The 16,970-nt window shown below is 37.7% G+C and overlaps 1 protein-coding gene and 2 long non-coding RNA genes across 3 annotated transcripts; all 3 read right to left on the reverse strand.

Moving 5' to 3' along the window:
- Positions 1–1,701: 1,701 nt before the first annotated feature.
- On the reverse strand, positions 1,702–5,552 carry LOC132116788 (uncharacterized). The gene is made up of 6 exons (XM_059525650.1): positions 5,494–5,552; positions 4,439–4,531; positions 4,221–4,262; positions 3,636–3,692; positions 3,431–3,487; positions 1,702–2,755 (listed from the first exon to the last, which is right to left on the reverse strand). Exons 2-6 carry the CDS (start codon positions 4,500–4,502, stop codon positions 2,709–2,711), a joined length of 267 nt encoding a protein of 88 aa, XP_059381633.1. The 5' UTR covers positions 4,503–4,531; positions 5,494–5,552; the 3' UTR covers positions 1,702–2,708.
- Positions 5,553–5,807: 255 nt separating this feature from the next.
- Positions 5,808–6,460, reverse strand: LOC132117452 (uncharacterized). Its single transcript, XR_009425757.1, has 3 exons — positions 6,400–6,460; positions 6,048–6,092; positions 5,808–5,935 (listed from the first exon to the last, which is right to left on the reverse strand). It is a non-coding gene; the product is annotated as an uncharacterized LOC132117452 (long non-coding RNA).
- A 9,530-nt stretch (positions 6,461–15,990) lies between these two features.
- LOC132117451 (uncharacterized) lies at positions 15,991–16,969 on the reverse strand. Its single transcript, XR_009425756.1, has 3 exons — positions 16,826–16,969; positions 16,714–16,743; positions 15,991–16,153 (listed from the first exon to the last, which is right to left on the reverse strand). It is a non-coding gene; the product is annotated as an uncharacterized LOC132117451 (long non-coding RNA).
- Between the last annotated feature and the right edge of the window lies 1 nt (position 16,970).

The following is a 16,970-nucleotide window of genomic DNA, read 5'->3' on the forward strand; positions in this document are numbered from 1 at the left end:
ACCCCTACCATCGTACCAGTAAAAAAGCACTCCACTGCCTCGGTCCCTAACGACTTCCATCCTGTCGCACTCACCCACATCATTGCCAAGGCCTTTGAAAGGCAGGTTGCATCCCACTTAAAATCTTGTTTCCCTGCTTCACTAGACCCATTCCAATTTGCTTATCGCCACAATAGATCAAAAGAGGACGCCATCTCTACGGCACTTCACTCTGCCCTCTCACCTGGACAGTCAAAATACACATGTGAGAGTGCTGTTCATTGATTTCAGTTCTGCATTTAATACTGTAATCCCCTCCAAGCTGATCTTCAACCTCAGCCAGATTGGAATCAGCACATCCCTCTGCAACTGGACTCTTGATTTTCTGACTAACAGACCTCAGTCTGTTAAGTTAGATAGCCTCTCGTCCTCCATCATCACCCTGAAAACCGGTGTGCCACAGGGCTGCGTACTGAGCACTCTCCTGGACTCCCTAGTGTCAAGTTCCTTGGCACCCACATCTCTGATGACCTCACCTGGTCCCTTAACAACTCCACCTTATTAAAAAAGGCACAGCAGCGTCTTTACTTTGTACAGATCCTTAAGAAAGTTCACAAGAGTCCCAGGATCCTAGTGAAATTCTACCGCTGTACCATTGAGAGCATACTCACAAACTGCATCTCAGTATGTTACAGCAATTGCTCCGCATCTGACCGCAAAGCACTCCAGTGGGTGGTGAAAACTGCTCAACGGATCACCGGCACCCAGTTAACTTGAGAACATTTATCACAACAATGCCTGGGCAGGGCAAGAAACACCATCAAGGATGCCTCTCACCCTAACCATGGACTCTTCACCCTCCTTCCATCCGGCAGGCATTACAGGAGCCTACGCTCTCGCACTAGTAGGCTCAGGAAGAGTTCTTCCTCAAGGCTGTGACACTTCTGAACGCCACACCACCAATCTAACCTGCACCTGCTTTCTTACTGCACTGGTCACAGTACTTTACATACATGTATTTTAACTGCTCATATTTTGCACAGACTGCACATTGTTCACGCTATTACACTGTAAACTGTACAAAGCACAGTAAACTATTTCTATAAAAATATCATTGCACTACTGATATTTTGCATAGAATACTTTGTTTAACAATACTATTGTACACTCAACCAACTGTATTTATTACCACTGTCTTATGTTGCTGCTGTTCATAATGTATATATAATTGCATTCTTATTTATATTCTGTATATACTCTGCTCAACACTGTAAATAGCAACTCCACTGTACATTCTGTAAATCATAGCTTCACTTACTCTGCACTTATATGTATATAAAACACTATATTCTTGCACTTCTGGTTAGATGCTAACTGCATTTAATTAGCTCTGTAATAAATTGTGCATCACAATAAATTAGTTTATTAGTTTATGTTAAAACTGTGTGATCCAAATGGAAGGAAATTTTATATAGAATTCAAATATCTTAAACGTAGGCCTAAATGCTTTGGTTTTAAAATAGTAATTTTGATTTTAAATCAATAAAAACAAATTACATTTTATTATAATATATATATATATATATATATATATATATATATATATATATATATATATATATATATATATATATAATGTTTGTATTATTTTAAAACAATTTCCTTAAAAAAAAAAAAACATGATTTAGTTTTTACTATTTATTTTCAGAAATGTGTGATAAAAGGCCCAAAAAAAATTAAAGGTCATACAAAAATGTGTTGGAGTTTCACAAGTAACAAGTGCATAAACATGAAGAAACAAACATAAACAATGCGAGAAGATTCACTAGATGAATTGCCTTTATCATACTTTCATGTCACATTTGAATAGTTGCACTTATACAAACACAGATACAACATTCACAACACATGATGCTTAAAAAAAACGAGTTAGGCTAAATGCATAGATATCCTTAAAAACCCAACATTTTAATTTAATAAGAGTTACGTTAAAACAAACAAACAAAAACAAGGTTTTACTAAGGTCAGGATACTAGAAAAGAAACCGCTTCAAGTTCCTGAGGTATCGTTGAAGACAGCTTATAATCCTCAGTACTTAGATGCTGTCTACTGCAGTTACGACAAGCATTTTGTTCTTATAAGACTAAAATTGGTAAGCCTCCTTCATGTGACTATGCTTTGAATGAACGAAGATGCTGGAAAAAAAACAAAATATGGATTCATGAACTCATATGCATATAGTGCATATAGCTAGAAAGAAAACAGGTTCTCTTTACTTTATGATAGGTGGCCAGAACATGAAGCCTAATGATGCCGGTTCCCCCACAGACACAGTTCAGCCTCAAATAGCAGCGACATGTCCTTAGATTGCATGTGTCTAAATACACAGCTAAGTGTAAGTGAGCAACTGCAGCAAAACCAGAAGAGATGCACAGCTGGAACTGCAGAATTTTAACATTAAATGATAAAACGGTAAAAAAAAAAAAAAAATCAAACAATCATATTAAACTTGTAGAAACTGTATAGTGACATAAGTAAAGTAAAGGGAGTTTAGGCAGTGCAAAGAGTGCCTGGTTCACATCACATCTAATCACACGGCTGAAAAATTCTTTAGTGTAAGTCCAAATCGCTCACATATTACATGAGGCACTTTTAAACTGTAAAAAAGTGCATTTGAGATCAGGCAGTAGCACCACTGGTTTATGAGGTCACTTTTATCAGCTGGTTTCTCACTTCCTCCTTCTTCCGCAGTATTTGCCTTGGCATCCTGCGCCCCCTACAGGAAAAGACACTGTCACTACCACCACTACTTCTATAACAGCGTGTCATGTTCATTCAGAATACAAACAGTGTTATTTCAGAATAATTCAGAAACTATTGTACTTCTATTTTTTTTATCAATATTTTGAAATCGTTTTATTTCTATACTTGCTGTTTTCATTTTAATTTTAGCTTTATTTGCCTTTTTTTGAAGGTTAAACTAAATGAAATGTTGCTTTGGCAGAAAAAACAAATGTTTAAGGGTTTTAAAAAATATATTTTTGTATTTTATTATATTTTCATATTTTATAATATTTAAGTTAAAGTTCATTTGAATTCAATTAACAAAATGGTTTTTGGATTTAGTTCGCTACAGTAACCACAATACATATATAATGAACTACTGCGGTATTTGGGCATTTTAGCTTTATGGTCAATATAGCACTTGTGTGAGACCCATTTTACATTTACATGGAATAACATGCACTGAAGAGCCATTAATAAGACCAGGAATGTGTATTACGAAAGTGGTGTCAATTTCATTTTGATTTTAAAGCTGATTCTTTGTGTTCTGTGGTTTGATTTCTTTTGGTTTATTAAAACATGAACTTTTGCAACTAAAAGTCATTATTTCAGGTTTCTGTTGTATGGACAATAGAAAAAAACGGTGCATTTATGTCTGCTTACGTACCTCTGAAGCCTCCAGCACCTAGAAAGCCTTGAAGAGCTGCATATTTGGCTGCTTTTGCTATAAAAAATCACACAAGACACGAGCAATAAATACTTGTTATTGGCTGTAGATAATGTACAGGTCTAGACCAAACTATAATTTTATCATGTGCTGCATTTGTAATATTAGCTAATAAAGAGTGTGCTGAAATAGCAGAACGTCTTACATTGCTGAGGTGTAAGTGGAGCACTTCCAGGTCCCCCTGCACCAGTGCCACCATAACCTACAATACAATATAATATAATCACAACTCTTCATTAACCACTCTGAACAAATTACACTAATCAATGTAACACATTGGTACAGTAAAATATCATTCACTGTTTATTTACACACCACCAAAATGTTCCTCTAGTAATGTTTTGATCCAGAATGTTTTGTTATGCTAATTTATATGTTTTTGACGGCTGTGACTTTATTCGTGATTTCCTTGGATTTTTTGTGAGAAATCCAAAGTATTAAAGTAAACTGACGTCCAATGAAAGAGTTGCATTGCATCTCGTGTTGGCTATCTTTCAAATGATCAATTAAAGTGATCGTATCTCATCAAAAGAGACTCATATAATCATATGATTTTTTTTAACGCATGTAGGTTTTGACTTTCAATGGATGGATGAAAAGAATAAGATCCAATGTAACTCTGTTTACTGATCTCAGCTGTTTTATAAATTTATCTGAGAGAAAAATAGGTGTAGATGAGGAATTTCCCCAAGAGGCATAAGAAGAATTGAGGAAGGATATAATAGCTCACCTGGCTGATAGCCTTGACCACCCAGTGTACCCGTGCCAAAGCCTTCAGGACATTGAAACAAAGGCAGGTAAATTTAATCTCTCCAAAGTTTACATCCAGTATTCTCATTTAGTTGGTGAGACGAATGAGAAGAATTTGACAAAAGCCATGCTCTAAGTAAAGTGAATTTGCCTTATTATAAATATTATTAAATGGCAATTCAACAAATATAACTTTACCAGTTCCTACTGGGCTTCCAGCACCTCCTCCTAGACCTCCACCTGCTCCTCCTAGACCTCCCATGCCTCCAGCTGCACCTAAACCTCCATACCCTACAATAAAAACAATATGTCAACATTATAATCATATGATGGCAAAGATGTCAGTAGCGATTCAATTTAATGTCACCACAGCAATATCTGATTGAAGTATGAACTGAGGTGAGCATTTCTGTACAAATGTAATACTTACTTAAGTTTTAAAAACAATGCTATTTATGGAAAAACACACTTTTAAAGAATATAGTAAAATTGCAAACTGACACCTAAATGCATTTAATGCACTATTAAATTAAATTTATTATATTTTAAATATATATTAAATGCAACTTTAGAATACTTTTTTGACCCATTTAAGTAGGACTTGTGTACACATTTATAAATAATTTTACATTGTGGAAAGTACTGACAAGAATTCATGGTAAACTACACTATACTTGAATGCATTTCTATTGAAAATTGTGTGTCACATATTTAAATATATTTCTAATTACACATTTGCAGTGATGAAGGAGCAGTTTAGTACAGATATAATATATTAACTTGTAAATTAATGCAATATAACTCTACAGTTAAAATTAATAACCAAGTAAGCACATCAGTTAACATCAAAATAATTGTACTTCTCTGAGATTATTAAAAGATTATATATATATATATATATATATATATATATATATATAATTAAACTACATTATTACAAACAGCACTTTTTAAAAGTGTGTTTAGAAATTATGTCAAGAAAGCATACTATATGTAAGTACACCTAAGTGGTCATTTATTTCATTAAGATATCTCCAAGAACAGTTTTTTAATATAAGGTTCTTTTAAGATGTGAAGAGCACTGCAAGTGCATATTCAATACAGTTAACAATTCTCTCTACCATCATCCAAGCCAGACTAGGAGTTTACCATTACATTCAGGCTCCTAAGATAATGTAATGATAATATCATAATTATCATAAATATCATAATTATCAAGTCATAATTATATCGATATTTTAAAACACAATAACCTGATTTCCCAGGTTTCAAAGCTCCAGCTCCCAGGCCACCACCTGGATATCTGGCACCTAAACCTAAAACAAACAAAAAAGCTTTAATATAATTATTTATGGCACAGATGTGTAGTTAATGTGATTTAAGATGCACATGTATATTTTAGTATTTAATGCATTGTTGCATTTGTAATAGATCTTGTCGTTTATATACTAATTATCACATTTTAATTTTATTCAATCTGTTCTAACTATGTGAACAAATTTCATTCAGTTTTATTGCATTACTATCAAACTTATGTTTAATGTATATTAAAGCACATCATACCCAGCCCTCCAACTCCTCCAGGACCTCCACCAACACCTCCTGGTCCTGCTCCTAAACCACCACCAAGACCTCCAGGACCTCCACCAACACCTCCTCTTCCAGCCCCACCTAATGTTCCAGTTCCTCCATAGCCTGAAAAAAAAAAACAGAAACAAAAACAAATACGTGTGATTTTTTTTTTGTCTAACCTACAAAGGATAGGTTATTGTAGTATTAAAGTGCTGATTTTATGGGTTTTACATACTTTTAGGTGGTTTTACCGCGCCAGGACCATAACCATAACCAAGCCCTTAAAAAAAAATAAAAAAATTCAAATGTAAAAAAGTGTCAGTCGTCCAAATTTCAGAAGTAAAAACATAATTTCTGTCGTCCCTTTTCTTGTAGTTCTTTGATCACACTATCAAAAACTGAAACTTCAACTTCGAATTTGGGTGATTTTTGCAATTTCTCTCTGGTATTGTTAACAAGAAATATACACATCAGCTGCTTGGGTGTCCCACATTACCCAATGTTCCAGGTTACCCTTATTAAGCATTTTTAAAATTGTGGGAGGAATATGAGATGTGTAACACCCAAATAACACTTCAAATACTTACCACCAATTCCAGGCCCTCCAAGTCCCCCAGCACTGCCCGGGCCACCACCATAGCCACCTGGACCACCTCCAAAGCCACCGGGTCCTGTTCCATATCCGCCTGGGCCTCCATACCCACCAAGTGTGCCTGCTGCCCCATAAACTTTCACCAAAGTGATAAATTCGTCATTCAACAGTCTTTCCAGGTCAGTGTGTAAAATACAACCAAACTACACTTTCATCATAAGAATTGTGGATTAGCAAATATGTTTTCTGGTACCTTTTCCTTGTTTGCTGCCCACTGCAGCCCCACTGGGGAACCTGAGGCCTGCAAAAAATGAAACATACAATTCTCAACAAAACAACAACTGTCATAACTGGTACATAAAATATCATCTGAAAAATATTTACCAGTCCCTGGTAGGATCCCACCGGCCCCTAAACTTCCAGCTCCTCCATAACCTACAATAGATTTACAAACTTATAAGCTAAGGCACAAGCTAATTACATTCTAATGTAAATGTTGAGTACACTTTATTCATCTCCACCTCCTGGTAGTAAACCACCACCTCCAGGCAGAAGTCCAGCTCCTCCTGTTCCGGCTGGACCCGTTCCACCTACACCTCCAACTCCTAGAGCTCCAGTTCCACCTGTACCGCTGTAAACTACATGAAACACATTGATTGTGTTATAATCCTTGTTTTGCAAACACAGAAAAACACAGCTAATAGACGTTACAGATCAAGATGTTCATGGTAAATCACCTTTAGGGGGTTTAACTCCTCCTCCAACTCCACCTGGAACTCCACCAACTCCTCCTGGAACTCCTCCTGGAACTCCACCAACTCCTCCTGGAACTCCACCAACTCCACCTGGAACTCCACCAATTCCTCCTGGAACACCACCTGGAACTCCACCAACTCCTCCTGGAACTCCACCTGGAACTCCACCAACTCCTCCTGGAACTCCACCTGGAACTCCACCAACTCCTCCTGGAACTCCACCTGGAACTCCACCAACTCCTCCTGGAACTCCACCTGGAACTCCACCAACTCCTCCTGGAACTCCACCTGGAACTCCACCAACTCCTCCTGGAACTCCTCCTGGAACTCCACCTGGAACTCCACCAACTCCACCTGGAACTCCACCAACTCCTCCTGGAACTCCACCTGGAACTCCACCAACTCCTCCTGGAACTCCACCTGGAACTCCACCAACTCCTCCTGGAACTCCACCTGGAACTCCACCAACTCCTCCTGGAACTCCACCTGGAACTCCACCAACTCCTCCTGGAACTCCACCAACCCCACCTAGACCACTGCCTACACTTCCAGGTCCTCCTTCAATAATGCCTGGGGTATCTCCACGTCCAGCAATGGCTCCACCTCCAATGACTACAGTAAGAAAAATAAAATAAATCTTTTTGCAAATGAAAAAGCACCCGCTTTGCTTGACCAAATATTTCAAGACAGTAAGAGTACAGTGAATGGCATGAAGTACCTGGGGGCTTTAGTGGTTTGGCTCCTGGAAGTGTCCCGCTATCGCCAACTCCTAAGGTAGAACAACTTTATTTTAAGTGATTTATTCATACAGGGACATACAAATATTAAAGCCTCTTCAAGCAATGTTTACCACGAACCTTATTTTCATATAAACTAAAAATCAATCAAAAACCACCATTCTAAAAACCTAAAATAAGAACTTTTCAAGGGAACCAATAAAAAGACTAATTCTTTGTACCGGACTCAGGAAAAAAAAAAAGTTGTCTTTGTCTCTTATACAGATTATATTTTGAATTTTCACCGCTAATTATATTTGCATTAAAAAAGCATTAAAAAGCTCAGTAAAATGTCATTTTATTAAAGTTACTAAAACCACACCCAGGTGAAGAAAAGAAAGCTGCATTTCCATAATGTACTTAAAGTGCTCTATTTTCACACAGTAATTATGAACTTAATATACTAAAATTATTCTTTAGTACCTTTTAAGATAAGCTTAACTACATTAACTAAATGTACTCAGCTGTGCTATTTTGGGACACCATGAATATGAACTAAAAATGTTTAACAAATCTCTATTAAATACAACTCTGTATTTAAAAAAATGTATTTAGTTACCACATGTAGTACACTTGAACCATCTTTCATACACTAGTACACTCAAGTGTAGTGTAAGTGGTGACTAAATATTTATTTTATATACAGTATGTTAAAAGCACATTCTAGTTTATATTCACAGTGTCCCAAAATAGGACAGCTGAGAACCCTTAGATGATCTTAAGTTTATTTTAAAGGTTCTGTATGTAGGATTAACACCGAGCACATTTTCAAAGGAATAACTGACTGTAGCATTGTCTTTCAGATAAACAAGTGTTAACTTAGCATATTTCTTAAATATCTGCAAACATATTATGTTATTTTTATGCTTTAGTAGAGTCAAAAATGTACATACAGTACCTTTACGAAAAGTATTAAATAATTGTTTTAGTATATTAAGTACAAAATTAGTACGTGAAAATAGAGCGGAAGTGTACTTTTCTTTTCCACTTGGGCATGCAAGAGACTCCTCGACCACTAGAGGGAGCCGTAACATTAGCAAGTTTTGAACATGATGTCGGTGGATTATTTCGTGTAAATTGGCTGAACTCCTACCACTAGCAAATACTAAAATAACAAACAGGAAACATAATCTTGAATTCAGTTATTTTATGTGAGTCCAGTATTTATTTCAGGTTACGAAGACTTACTGTCGGGTCGTGGCACTCCCGTTCCACCTAAAAAGGGAAAACGTCAATAAGGTAAAAAGGAATGGTCAGACTTAATAAATTACTGTTACAGTACAAATAAAAGCTATATACAAACCTGGTACAGTTCCAGAGATACCTAAAACATGAAAAAAAGGTCATACATTTAGTAATTTTGTGTTGACGTATCTCTTCAAATCCCATTTTCAACACTTCATAAGCAATTACAAATCATTCTGAACACGCAATGTATTTTGATTTCAATTTATGTTATTTTTTTGTGTTATGTGGTTTTGCTTGGCTTTATTACGGCCTTCATGAATAACCAGCTGTTACATAGTAGCCTACACAAATGGAAATAATTTTAATTAATTCGACTATAAATATGAATTGCTTATTTTAAGAATAGTTTTGCCAATACTAGGCCTACTACCTCTACTACTAATATTCATAGTAAAAGACACAGTTTACTCCAAATATGTACGACCATCTTACTTCTGTGGACCAAATAGCAAAATTTTAAAAGAATATTCAGTCAAAACATAGTGAACAAGAAGGTATGAGTGGCAGGACCTGGCATCTTAAAATCCATCAAGTACATCCTCTTTTCCTCCATCCATTCAGTGTTAAAGATAACAAATACATGATTTTATGGTGCAGTTTAATCCATGCTTCAAACTTGAAACAAAGCTTTATAACCCAAAATCGTATCAATGAATCGTGAATAGTGTAGTTGGCCAAAGATTGTGTCTGAACAAACATAATCTGGTGAACTTTTCATGTCTGTACTGTAGGCTTGTCTGGATTTTTGACTGTTACAGAAGATGCAATGTATGCTTTTTATTCTATGTTAAGTCCATGTTGCAGGTTAGCCACCACTTTCGATTAATGGGTACATAAATCACTCAAGATATGTATATCATTTTTAAAATGTCTCAAAAATGGTCTTAAAGACCTATTTTTTAAGTTTGTGGTATTAACGTTTTTTTTTTTACGCAACTCGGTGATGACGTCACGTTGGGGAGAAGTCGAGGAAAGGTCGCCTCAGCTTAGTATGATGCCGCGTTCCAGGCAACCTGTAACCCCTGTTTTTCCAACCTTAAACCCGTGAAAGTGCACTGGAACGGTAGTCAAACCCGTGACTTCCCACCCGTGAACTCGTACTAGATAGATGTACTCCGAGTTACGAACTCTGCTGTCACATAGCCTGCGAAACAACAATGGCAGCCTCTACGGATAATATTGCCTATGGATGCAGTGTTTACGCAAGTGGTGCACGTTAAAAAAACGATTTTAGGACAATATAACATTGCAATAAAATTAATAATCTAGCTACAATTGCTTGCGCTCAGGAAGTTTGGCGTGACTTGCCTGGAACGCTATAAAGTCGTGAGTCGTGGTTTGAAATCGTGACTTACGGGCTCAAAAACCTGCCTGGAACGCAGCATTGTCAAGTTCCGAGGTCACACAGCACGCGAAACAAAGATGGCAGCCCCTACGAATAATACTGCCTACGGATGTAGTGTTTATGCAAGTGGTACACGTTGAAAAAACGATTTTAGGTCAATGTAACGTTGCAATAAAATAAATAATCTAGTTACAATTCCTTGCGCTCAGAAAGTTTGGCATAACTTGCCTGGAACGGTACAAAGTTGTTAGTAGTGGTATGAAATAGTGATTACGAGCTCAAAAACCTGCCTGGAACGCAGCATCAGAACTAAGAGGTGGCAAGAGCTAACATGTATGATGGCCCGCAGCCATATAATTTCAAACCTGCCAGACGTGAGAGGACACATGAGGAATTGCCAAGAACTGATGTCCGTCAAAGCTAATTAAATGCATGGTCCGAGGAGAATGAGTGGAGAGTTGGTGAAGTGTCCTGGTAAGTTGCTATCATTTAGCATCGCAGCAATGAGCACTGGAGCTAGTCTACGAGCAGCAGTGCACAATAAGACACACACACACACACACACACACACACATATATATATATATATATATATATATATATATATAATTTTTTTTTTTTTTACTGTCATTGAGTAGCACCAACTGAAAAAAAATCAACGTTTTCTTTATATCTAGTGGCAGTGATCATGACATTAGTTCGGATAAGTACCGGTAACCTTTGTCATAGTGTCGTAGAACTGGTAAACTTTGTCTTTGTCATCTAGAAATAGAAGGCATCATGCTAGCTATATGGACGTTTCTAAGCGTTTATTTCTGCCTCCGGTGAAAATGTTGTTGCAAACGTAGCCGCGTGTGTGTCGCTGGCGCTGTGTTTGGCAGGTGCTTGTGTGGGCGGTGCTATCCCATGGAAACTGCACTGGAAAGCTTTTACTGTAGGGAAGTGAGTGCGTTTGGGTCGCTGTTGGTCGATATCTATCTATCTATCTATCTATCTATCTATCTATCTATCTATCTATCTATCTATCTATCTATCTATCTATCTATCTATCATCTGATCTGCGCTATCTGAATACTCTCGTCTTCTACTCGTCTCTCTCTAGTCACTCTCAATGCTCTCAAGGCGGGCTGTGGTAAATTCTCTCCCCAACGTGACGTGATGCAATGCATTGTGGGGGAAAGGAGACCGCTGTAAGATAGTACCTTCTTTTACGTATTATATTCCGTTTTGTGATACCCAACAACATAAAATACAATGGATAACAGTTTAAATGTTTATTACCAACAAGCAAATTGCACAAATTCGTTAAAAAATTAACCCTGCAACACGGCCTTTAGATGTGAGCTACAAAAAGAAATCACATTGATAAAAAATAGATGACAAACTGAACAGGATGATGTCTATAAAGCTCACTGAAAAAGAAGAGTCTACCTGTTTTTTCTCCAGCTAAGATGGGTATTCCTGTCCCACCAACCCCATCAAGTCCACCTGAAAAAGATTACATGCTGCTCAGTTTCTATACTTTAAAAAGTTGGAAATTCAACTTAAAATATCACCTCCAATAGACCCACCTGATCCCTCTATTGGTCCGCCAGATTCTGAAATAATCACAAAATAAAACTGGTGGCTAAAAGGTGAAAATGCCTGCTCATTTTTTCTTACATTGTCAAAAGGGACAATTGTTTTATTCTAGTTGATGGGATCAGATGGGATGTAAAAAAAAACAAGAAAAAAACAACAAAACAAAATAAAAAAAAACTTGTCTTACCAGTCTTGGGAGCTTTTGTTCCACCTGTGTGTTCAGGAACAAACAAATTAACAGCTAAATAACAAATAATAGATGCAATAAATATCTATAATAGAGTAAAGGAAAAAGGGGAATAATCTTGACCTTCTCCAGCACCACGGGTTGCACCATCAGGACTGCCAATCACTAACATGGAACAGGTAAGAGTGATGGTCTACTATTATGGATATTACATACAGTATGTGTATTTTAATGAACATTCCAAATGAATTGCATTACCTCCATCAACTCCAGGTTTAGGTCCTGCTCCACGATCTGTGCCGGTAGCATCTGTACTTCCTGGAATTGCTGTTCCTCCTATGATGCCTATGATGAAAATTGGAATAGCAATACGGTACTGGAAATATGGATTGGTTAGATTATATAATCATAGATTGCCAACTCACCATATTTGTCTGGTTTAGTCCCTGAAACGGGTGTGCCTCCAGCCCCACCTACACCAACTGTGATGAAACGCTGAGCATGTAAACAAATTCCTTTCAATTAACTGTTATTAAGTCGTCTTTTAGCAATAATCATCACCAGTTCCAATTCCGGTTCCTATGGCCCCAGTTCCACCAGTTGCTGGTAGTGACCCACCCAACACACTTCCAGCCCCACCAGCAGGTTGTCCTAGTATGAATGCATGGGGTAAAATCTTAGTTTCTATATTTGTGATATTTTAATTATAAAAGTTAAGTACGAGAAGTGGTTTACCATATTTAGGTGGTTTTTGTGCTCCTCCATACCCTTAAGAATGAAATGTGCAAAACAGCAGGTTCACCCACCAATGCTTAGATGACATACTTCAATTTTAGTAATTAGTATTTCACATCTAATGAAAGTTTTTAAAACTTTACCTCCATATCCAACACCGGTCCCAAGTCCGCCAGGCAGAACTAAAACACACATTGTTTGAATTGTATAAAACAAGTACTTAAAACATTTCACAAACTGCTGTATGTTCCATTGAAGAAAGAATGTCATGTAGTTTTAAAACAAGTAAATATAGGTAAGTACAGATTTCTTTGGATCGAGTGTCCCCACATACCGCCAGTACCTCCCACCAATCCTGTTCCAGCTCCAGGTACACCTCCTGCTCCCAAGACACCTCCAGATCCAGGTAAACCTTTCAAGATATACATGGGTTTAGACCTTGTTAATGTTCTATCATTTTAAGGCAAGCATTTTATATTTATACTTAACAAATATTGGTAATGTGCATTAAACACAGATACATTATATTCAAAAAAGATTTGGTAACATTTTTGTTACCAATTAAAGATTTGTGTACTATATATTACTGTACTATAAGTGTAATATATATTAATCAATGATCAAGAGCCATTTGCAATATACATGTATGTGTATGTAGTGTGTTTCAACTTGCCATATTTAGCTGCTTTTGATCCAGGTCCATATCCTATAAGACACATGTAATTAATTGAAGGATAAGTTGATCAGGTACAGTTTTAATAATACAGATTTATTTATTCCTGTGTATGACTTACTCTGACTGGTTTAAATTACCTCCAGCACCTGTTCCATACCCAGGCCCAAGCCCTCCTCTGCTTCCTGCTCCGACAGCACCACCAGGTAATCCAGACCCCTGGCCTCCTACAATCCCTGGACCATAACCACCAACTGGCCATGCCCCCGTGCCAAATCCTCCTGCTGGACCAGTTCCTACCTGACCCTGCAGACCAAGTCCCGGAGCTCCTCCACTACCAGCAGCACCTACACAAGGATTAAAATAAGTGTTAATGTCATATTGTAATAAAAAAACAGGATGGCATAATGAATTGAAAATATCCTACCATATTTTAGGGCCTTTGGTCCACCTGGATATGCTGCATTGGATACAAAGTATGAATGCAAATATGGAAACAAAAAGAAAGCATAAACTTCATAAATGTAATAAAGTGTTTGTCAGCATACCTCCAGAGCCCGGTCCATATCCTCCAGCAGGTACTCCTCCTGGCCCATAACCACCCACAGGTGCCCCTCCAGGTCCGTAGCCACTGATTGGTGCTCCCCCTGGTCCATAACCACCAATTGGTGCCCCCCCAGGTCCAATTCCTCCACCTGGTGTTCCTCCAGCAGCTCCAACACCTGACACTGTTCCACTACCAAGTGACCCTCCTAATCCTCCAGGCAATCCTGTTCCACCAGTAATCCCTTTTTGAAAAAAAAAACCAAAACAAAAAATTTTTAATTTATAATTTGTCTTTTTCTACATGGATACTAAAATTAGGAGATTATTTAATTTCACCATACCATATTTGCGAGCTTTGGCCCCAGCGTATCCTAAAATACAAGAAGTCAATATTAGAGAAATATGATTTAGCAGTGGTTAAAGCTATGTATCGTTCTTGTTATGAAACTTTGTTTCGTAAAGTGTTTAGATATGAGCACAGCAAGATTTTTATAGCTTGTGCTTCTGTGGAAAACCTCCAATGATCCAATCTTTAACTCTTTTCACCTGCTGATAAAAATACTCTAGTCTAACAACTTAAAGATGTCGCCTCAAAAAACATTAGCTAGAAAAGTGTCATGAGGCATAACTGCTCAATGATGAGCTGCAGCGTATCGAAATACTACTTATGCTTAAAATCAACATCTGGTAGATAATCAACAATGTGCGCTAACCACACTAAACCTACATTACTGTGTGCTTGAATGATACAGTAATCCTCTTGGATGACACTGATGAGACATTAGAATGTGCCCAAGAATGCAATGGCTATGTTTAGTCAACCAAAAGAAAGGTCATCTGGGGATAGACTTGGCTAGACATGCTACTTTGGTTTCCAGATTGGCTAGGGTTTAATTAAACTACAGAAAAGGTTGAAGCTATCATTTTCTTATGACATTGCATTACTATGCCTGGTGAGTTATTAGTGATGCTTTGTGCCTGTCTGTCAGTTTGGTTCAATAACAAATGTCAATATAACCAACCAGTGTCAATGTTGCAATGTTCATCAATTTTGAACAAATCTGATTTAGCTATAGAGCAGAAGACAACAGTGTCATTGTTTTTTAGCCCAGTGTTTGAAATCTTCAGAAACTCTGATTTACCTCCAGGTCCAAATGCACTTCCAGAAACACTACCAGGTCCAAGCCCACCACCGGGTACACCTCCTGGACCAAAACCCCCACCAGGGACACCTCCTTGTCCAGCCCCAGTTCCTGGTATAATCCCTGCCCCAAACGGTCTAACACCAGTGCTTGGTAATCCACCTGGAATACCTGCTGCTAATCCAGTGCCTGGGCCTAAACCAGCACCTCCACCAAGTAGACCTTGAAAAATAAAAACGTTGTAAAGCTAAGTAAAGTTTGGATAATAAATGATATCAATAAAACCAACATAATTCATTTAACAGTGCAGTTTGTTGAATCATTGAATTAAAGGTTGCTTTACCATATTTACGAGCCTTTGCCTCTGCATATCCTGCAAAGCATCAGAATATTTATTATTAAATATGACCTCAAATCTTTATAGCAAACTTTATATCCTAAAATATGATGGTATGATTTGGTACCATTTCCAAAGCCGGGGAGTCCCCCAGCACCACCACTAGGAAGACCACCAACTCCACCAGGTAATCCACCAAGTCCACCTCCAGGTAGCCCTCCAACTCCGCCTCCAGGTTGTCCACCAATCCCAAGACCTCCACCAGGTAATCCACCAAGTCCACCTCCAGGTAGCCCTCCAACTCCGCCTCCAGGTTGTCCACCAATCCCAAAACCTCCACCAGGTAGTCCACCAAGTCCAACACCGGCTGCTCCACCTGGCAATCCTCCTGTACCTAAAGTCCCACCAGGACGTCCAAACTGAGCTAGGAAGTATTTATCAGTGAATATCAATATCTTACATTTCTTTTGGTTTCTGTGACTGTGGTAAAATTACATAAATTATATATTAAATAAAATCATCAAAGCTAAGCACAGTATTGTATTCTTATATTATATTATTAGGATTAGATTTGTCCTGTGGGAAACTAGTTGAGGAGCCCTTTTGTTATACAGTATATACTAAATCATTAAGACGCATGTTAAAGTAATTTTTTTAACAATAAAAGGAGCCAAACAATAGAGCCAAAAAAATTAAGTCTGGAGTTTTAATGAAACTATTATTTTGTAAGGTGAAAATATAAATAAAAACTCTGTTCATACACACCTTCCTGCAATTTTTTATAATTCTCAGCACCTTGGTTTAGGTGTGTTTGATTAGGGTTGGAGCTAAGGTAACTCCAGGAACAGGGTTGGCTATCCCTGTGCTAGAGCTAAATTGTATATTTATGGACACAGTTAAGACAATTACAATGACATTAATATTGATTTGTCAATATCAAGAACTACAGTATTTCATTGTACAATGCGAAATGTAAAGTCATACCATATTTTCTTGCTTTGGCTGCAGCATATCCTAAAACATGGCAGAACATAAATATCATTGTGCTGTTAATGATAATAAATTTGAAAACAAAACAAGTTAATTATCAGGATACCTTCAGGACCAACTCCAGGTCCAGGGATTCCACCTGTGCCAAGACCACCAACTCCCAAACCAGAACCAGGAAGTCCTCCAGCTCCAAGGCCACCCGCTCCCAAACCAGAACCAGGAAGTCCTCCAGCTCCAAGGCCACCCGCTCC

This window comes from Carassius carassius, chromosome 36 (genome assembly GCF_963082965.1).
Source record: "Carassius carassius chromosome 36, fCarCar2.1, whole genome shotgun sequence".
Classification (NCBI taxonomy): Eukaryota; Metazoa; Chordata; class Actinopteri; order Cypriniformes; family Cyprinidae; genus Carassius; species Carassius carassius.

Bases quoted from the DNA above. Each gene is read 5' to 3' on its own strand.
- LOC132116788 (XM_059525650.1), bottom strand. From the start codon at position 4,502: ATGGGAGGTCTAGGAGGAGCAGGTGGAGGTCTAGGAGGAGGTGCTGGA. The intron at 4,263-4,438 runs GTAAAGTTATAT...AATGTCCTGAAG, and splicing joins TGGAAGCCCAGTAGGAACTG to GCTTTGGCACGGGTACACTG. The intron at 2,756-3,430 runs GTACGTAAGCAG...CTTTTCCTGTAG, and splicing joins AGGTGCTGGAGGCTTCAGAG to GGGGCGCAGGATGCCAAGGC.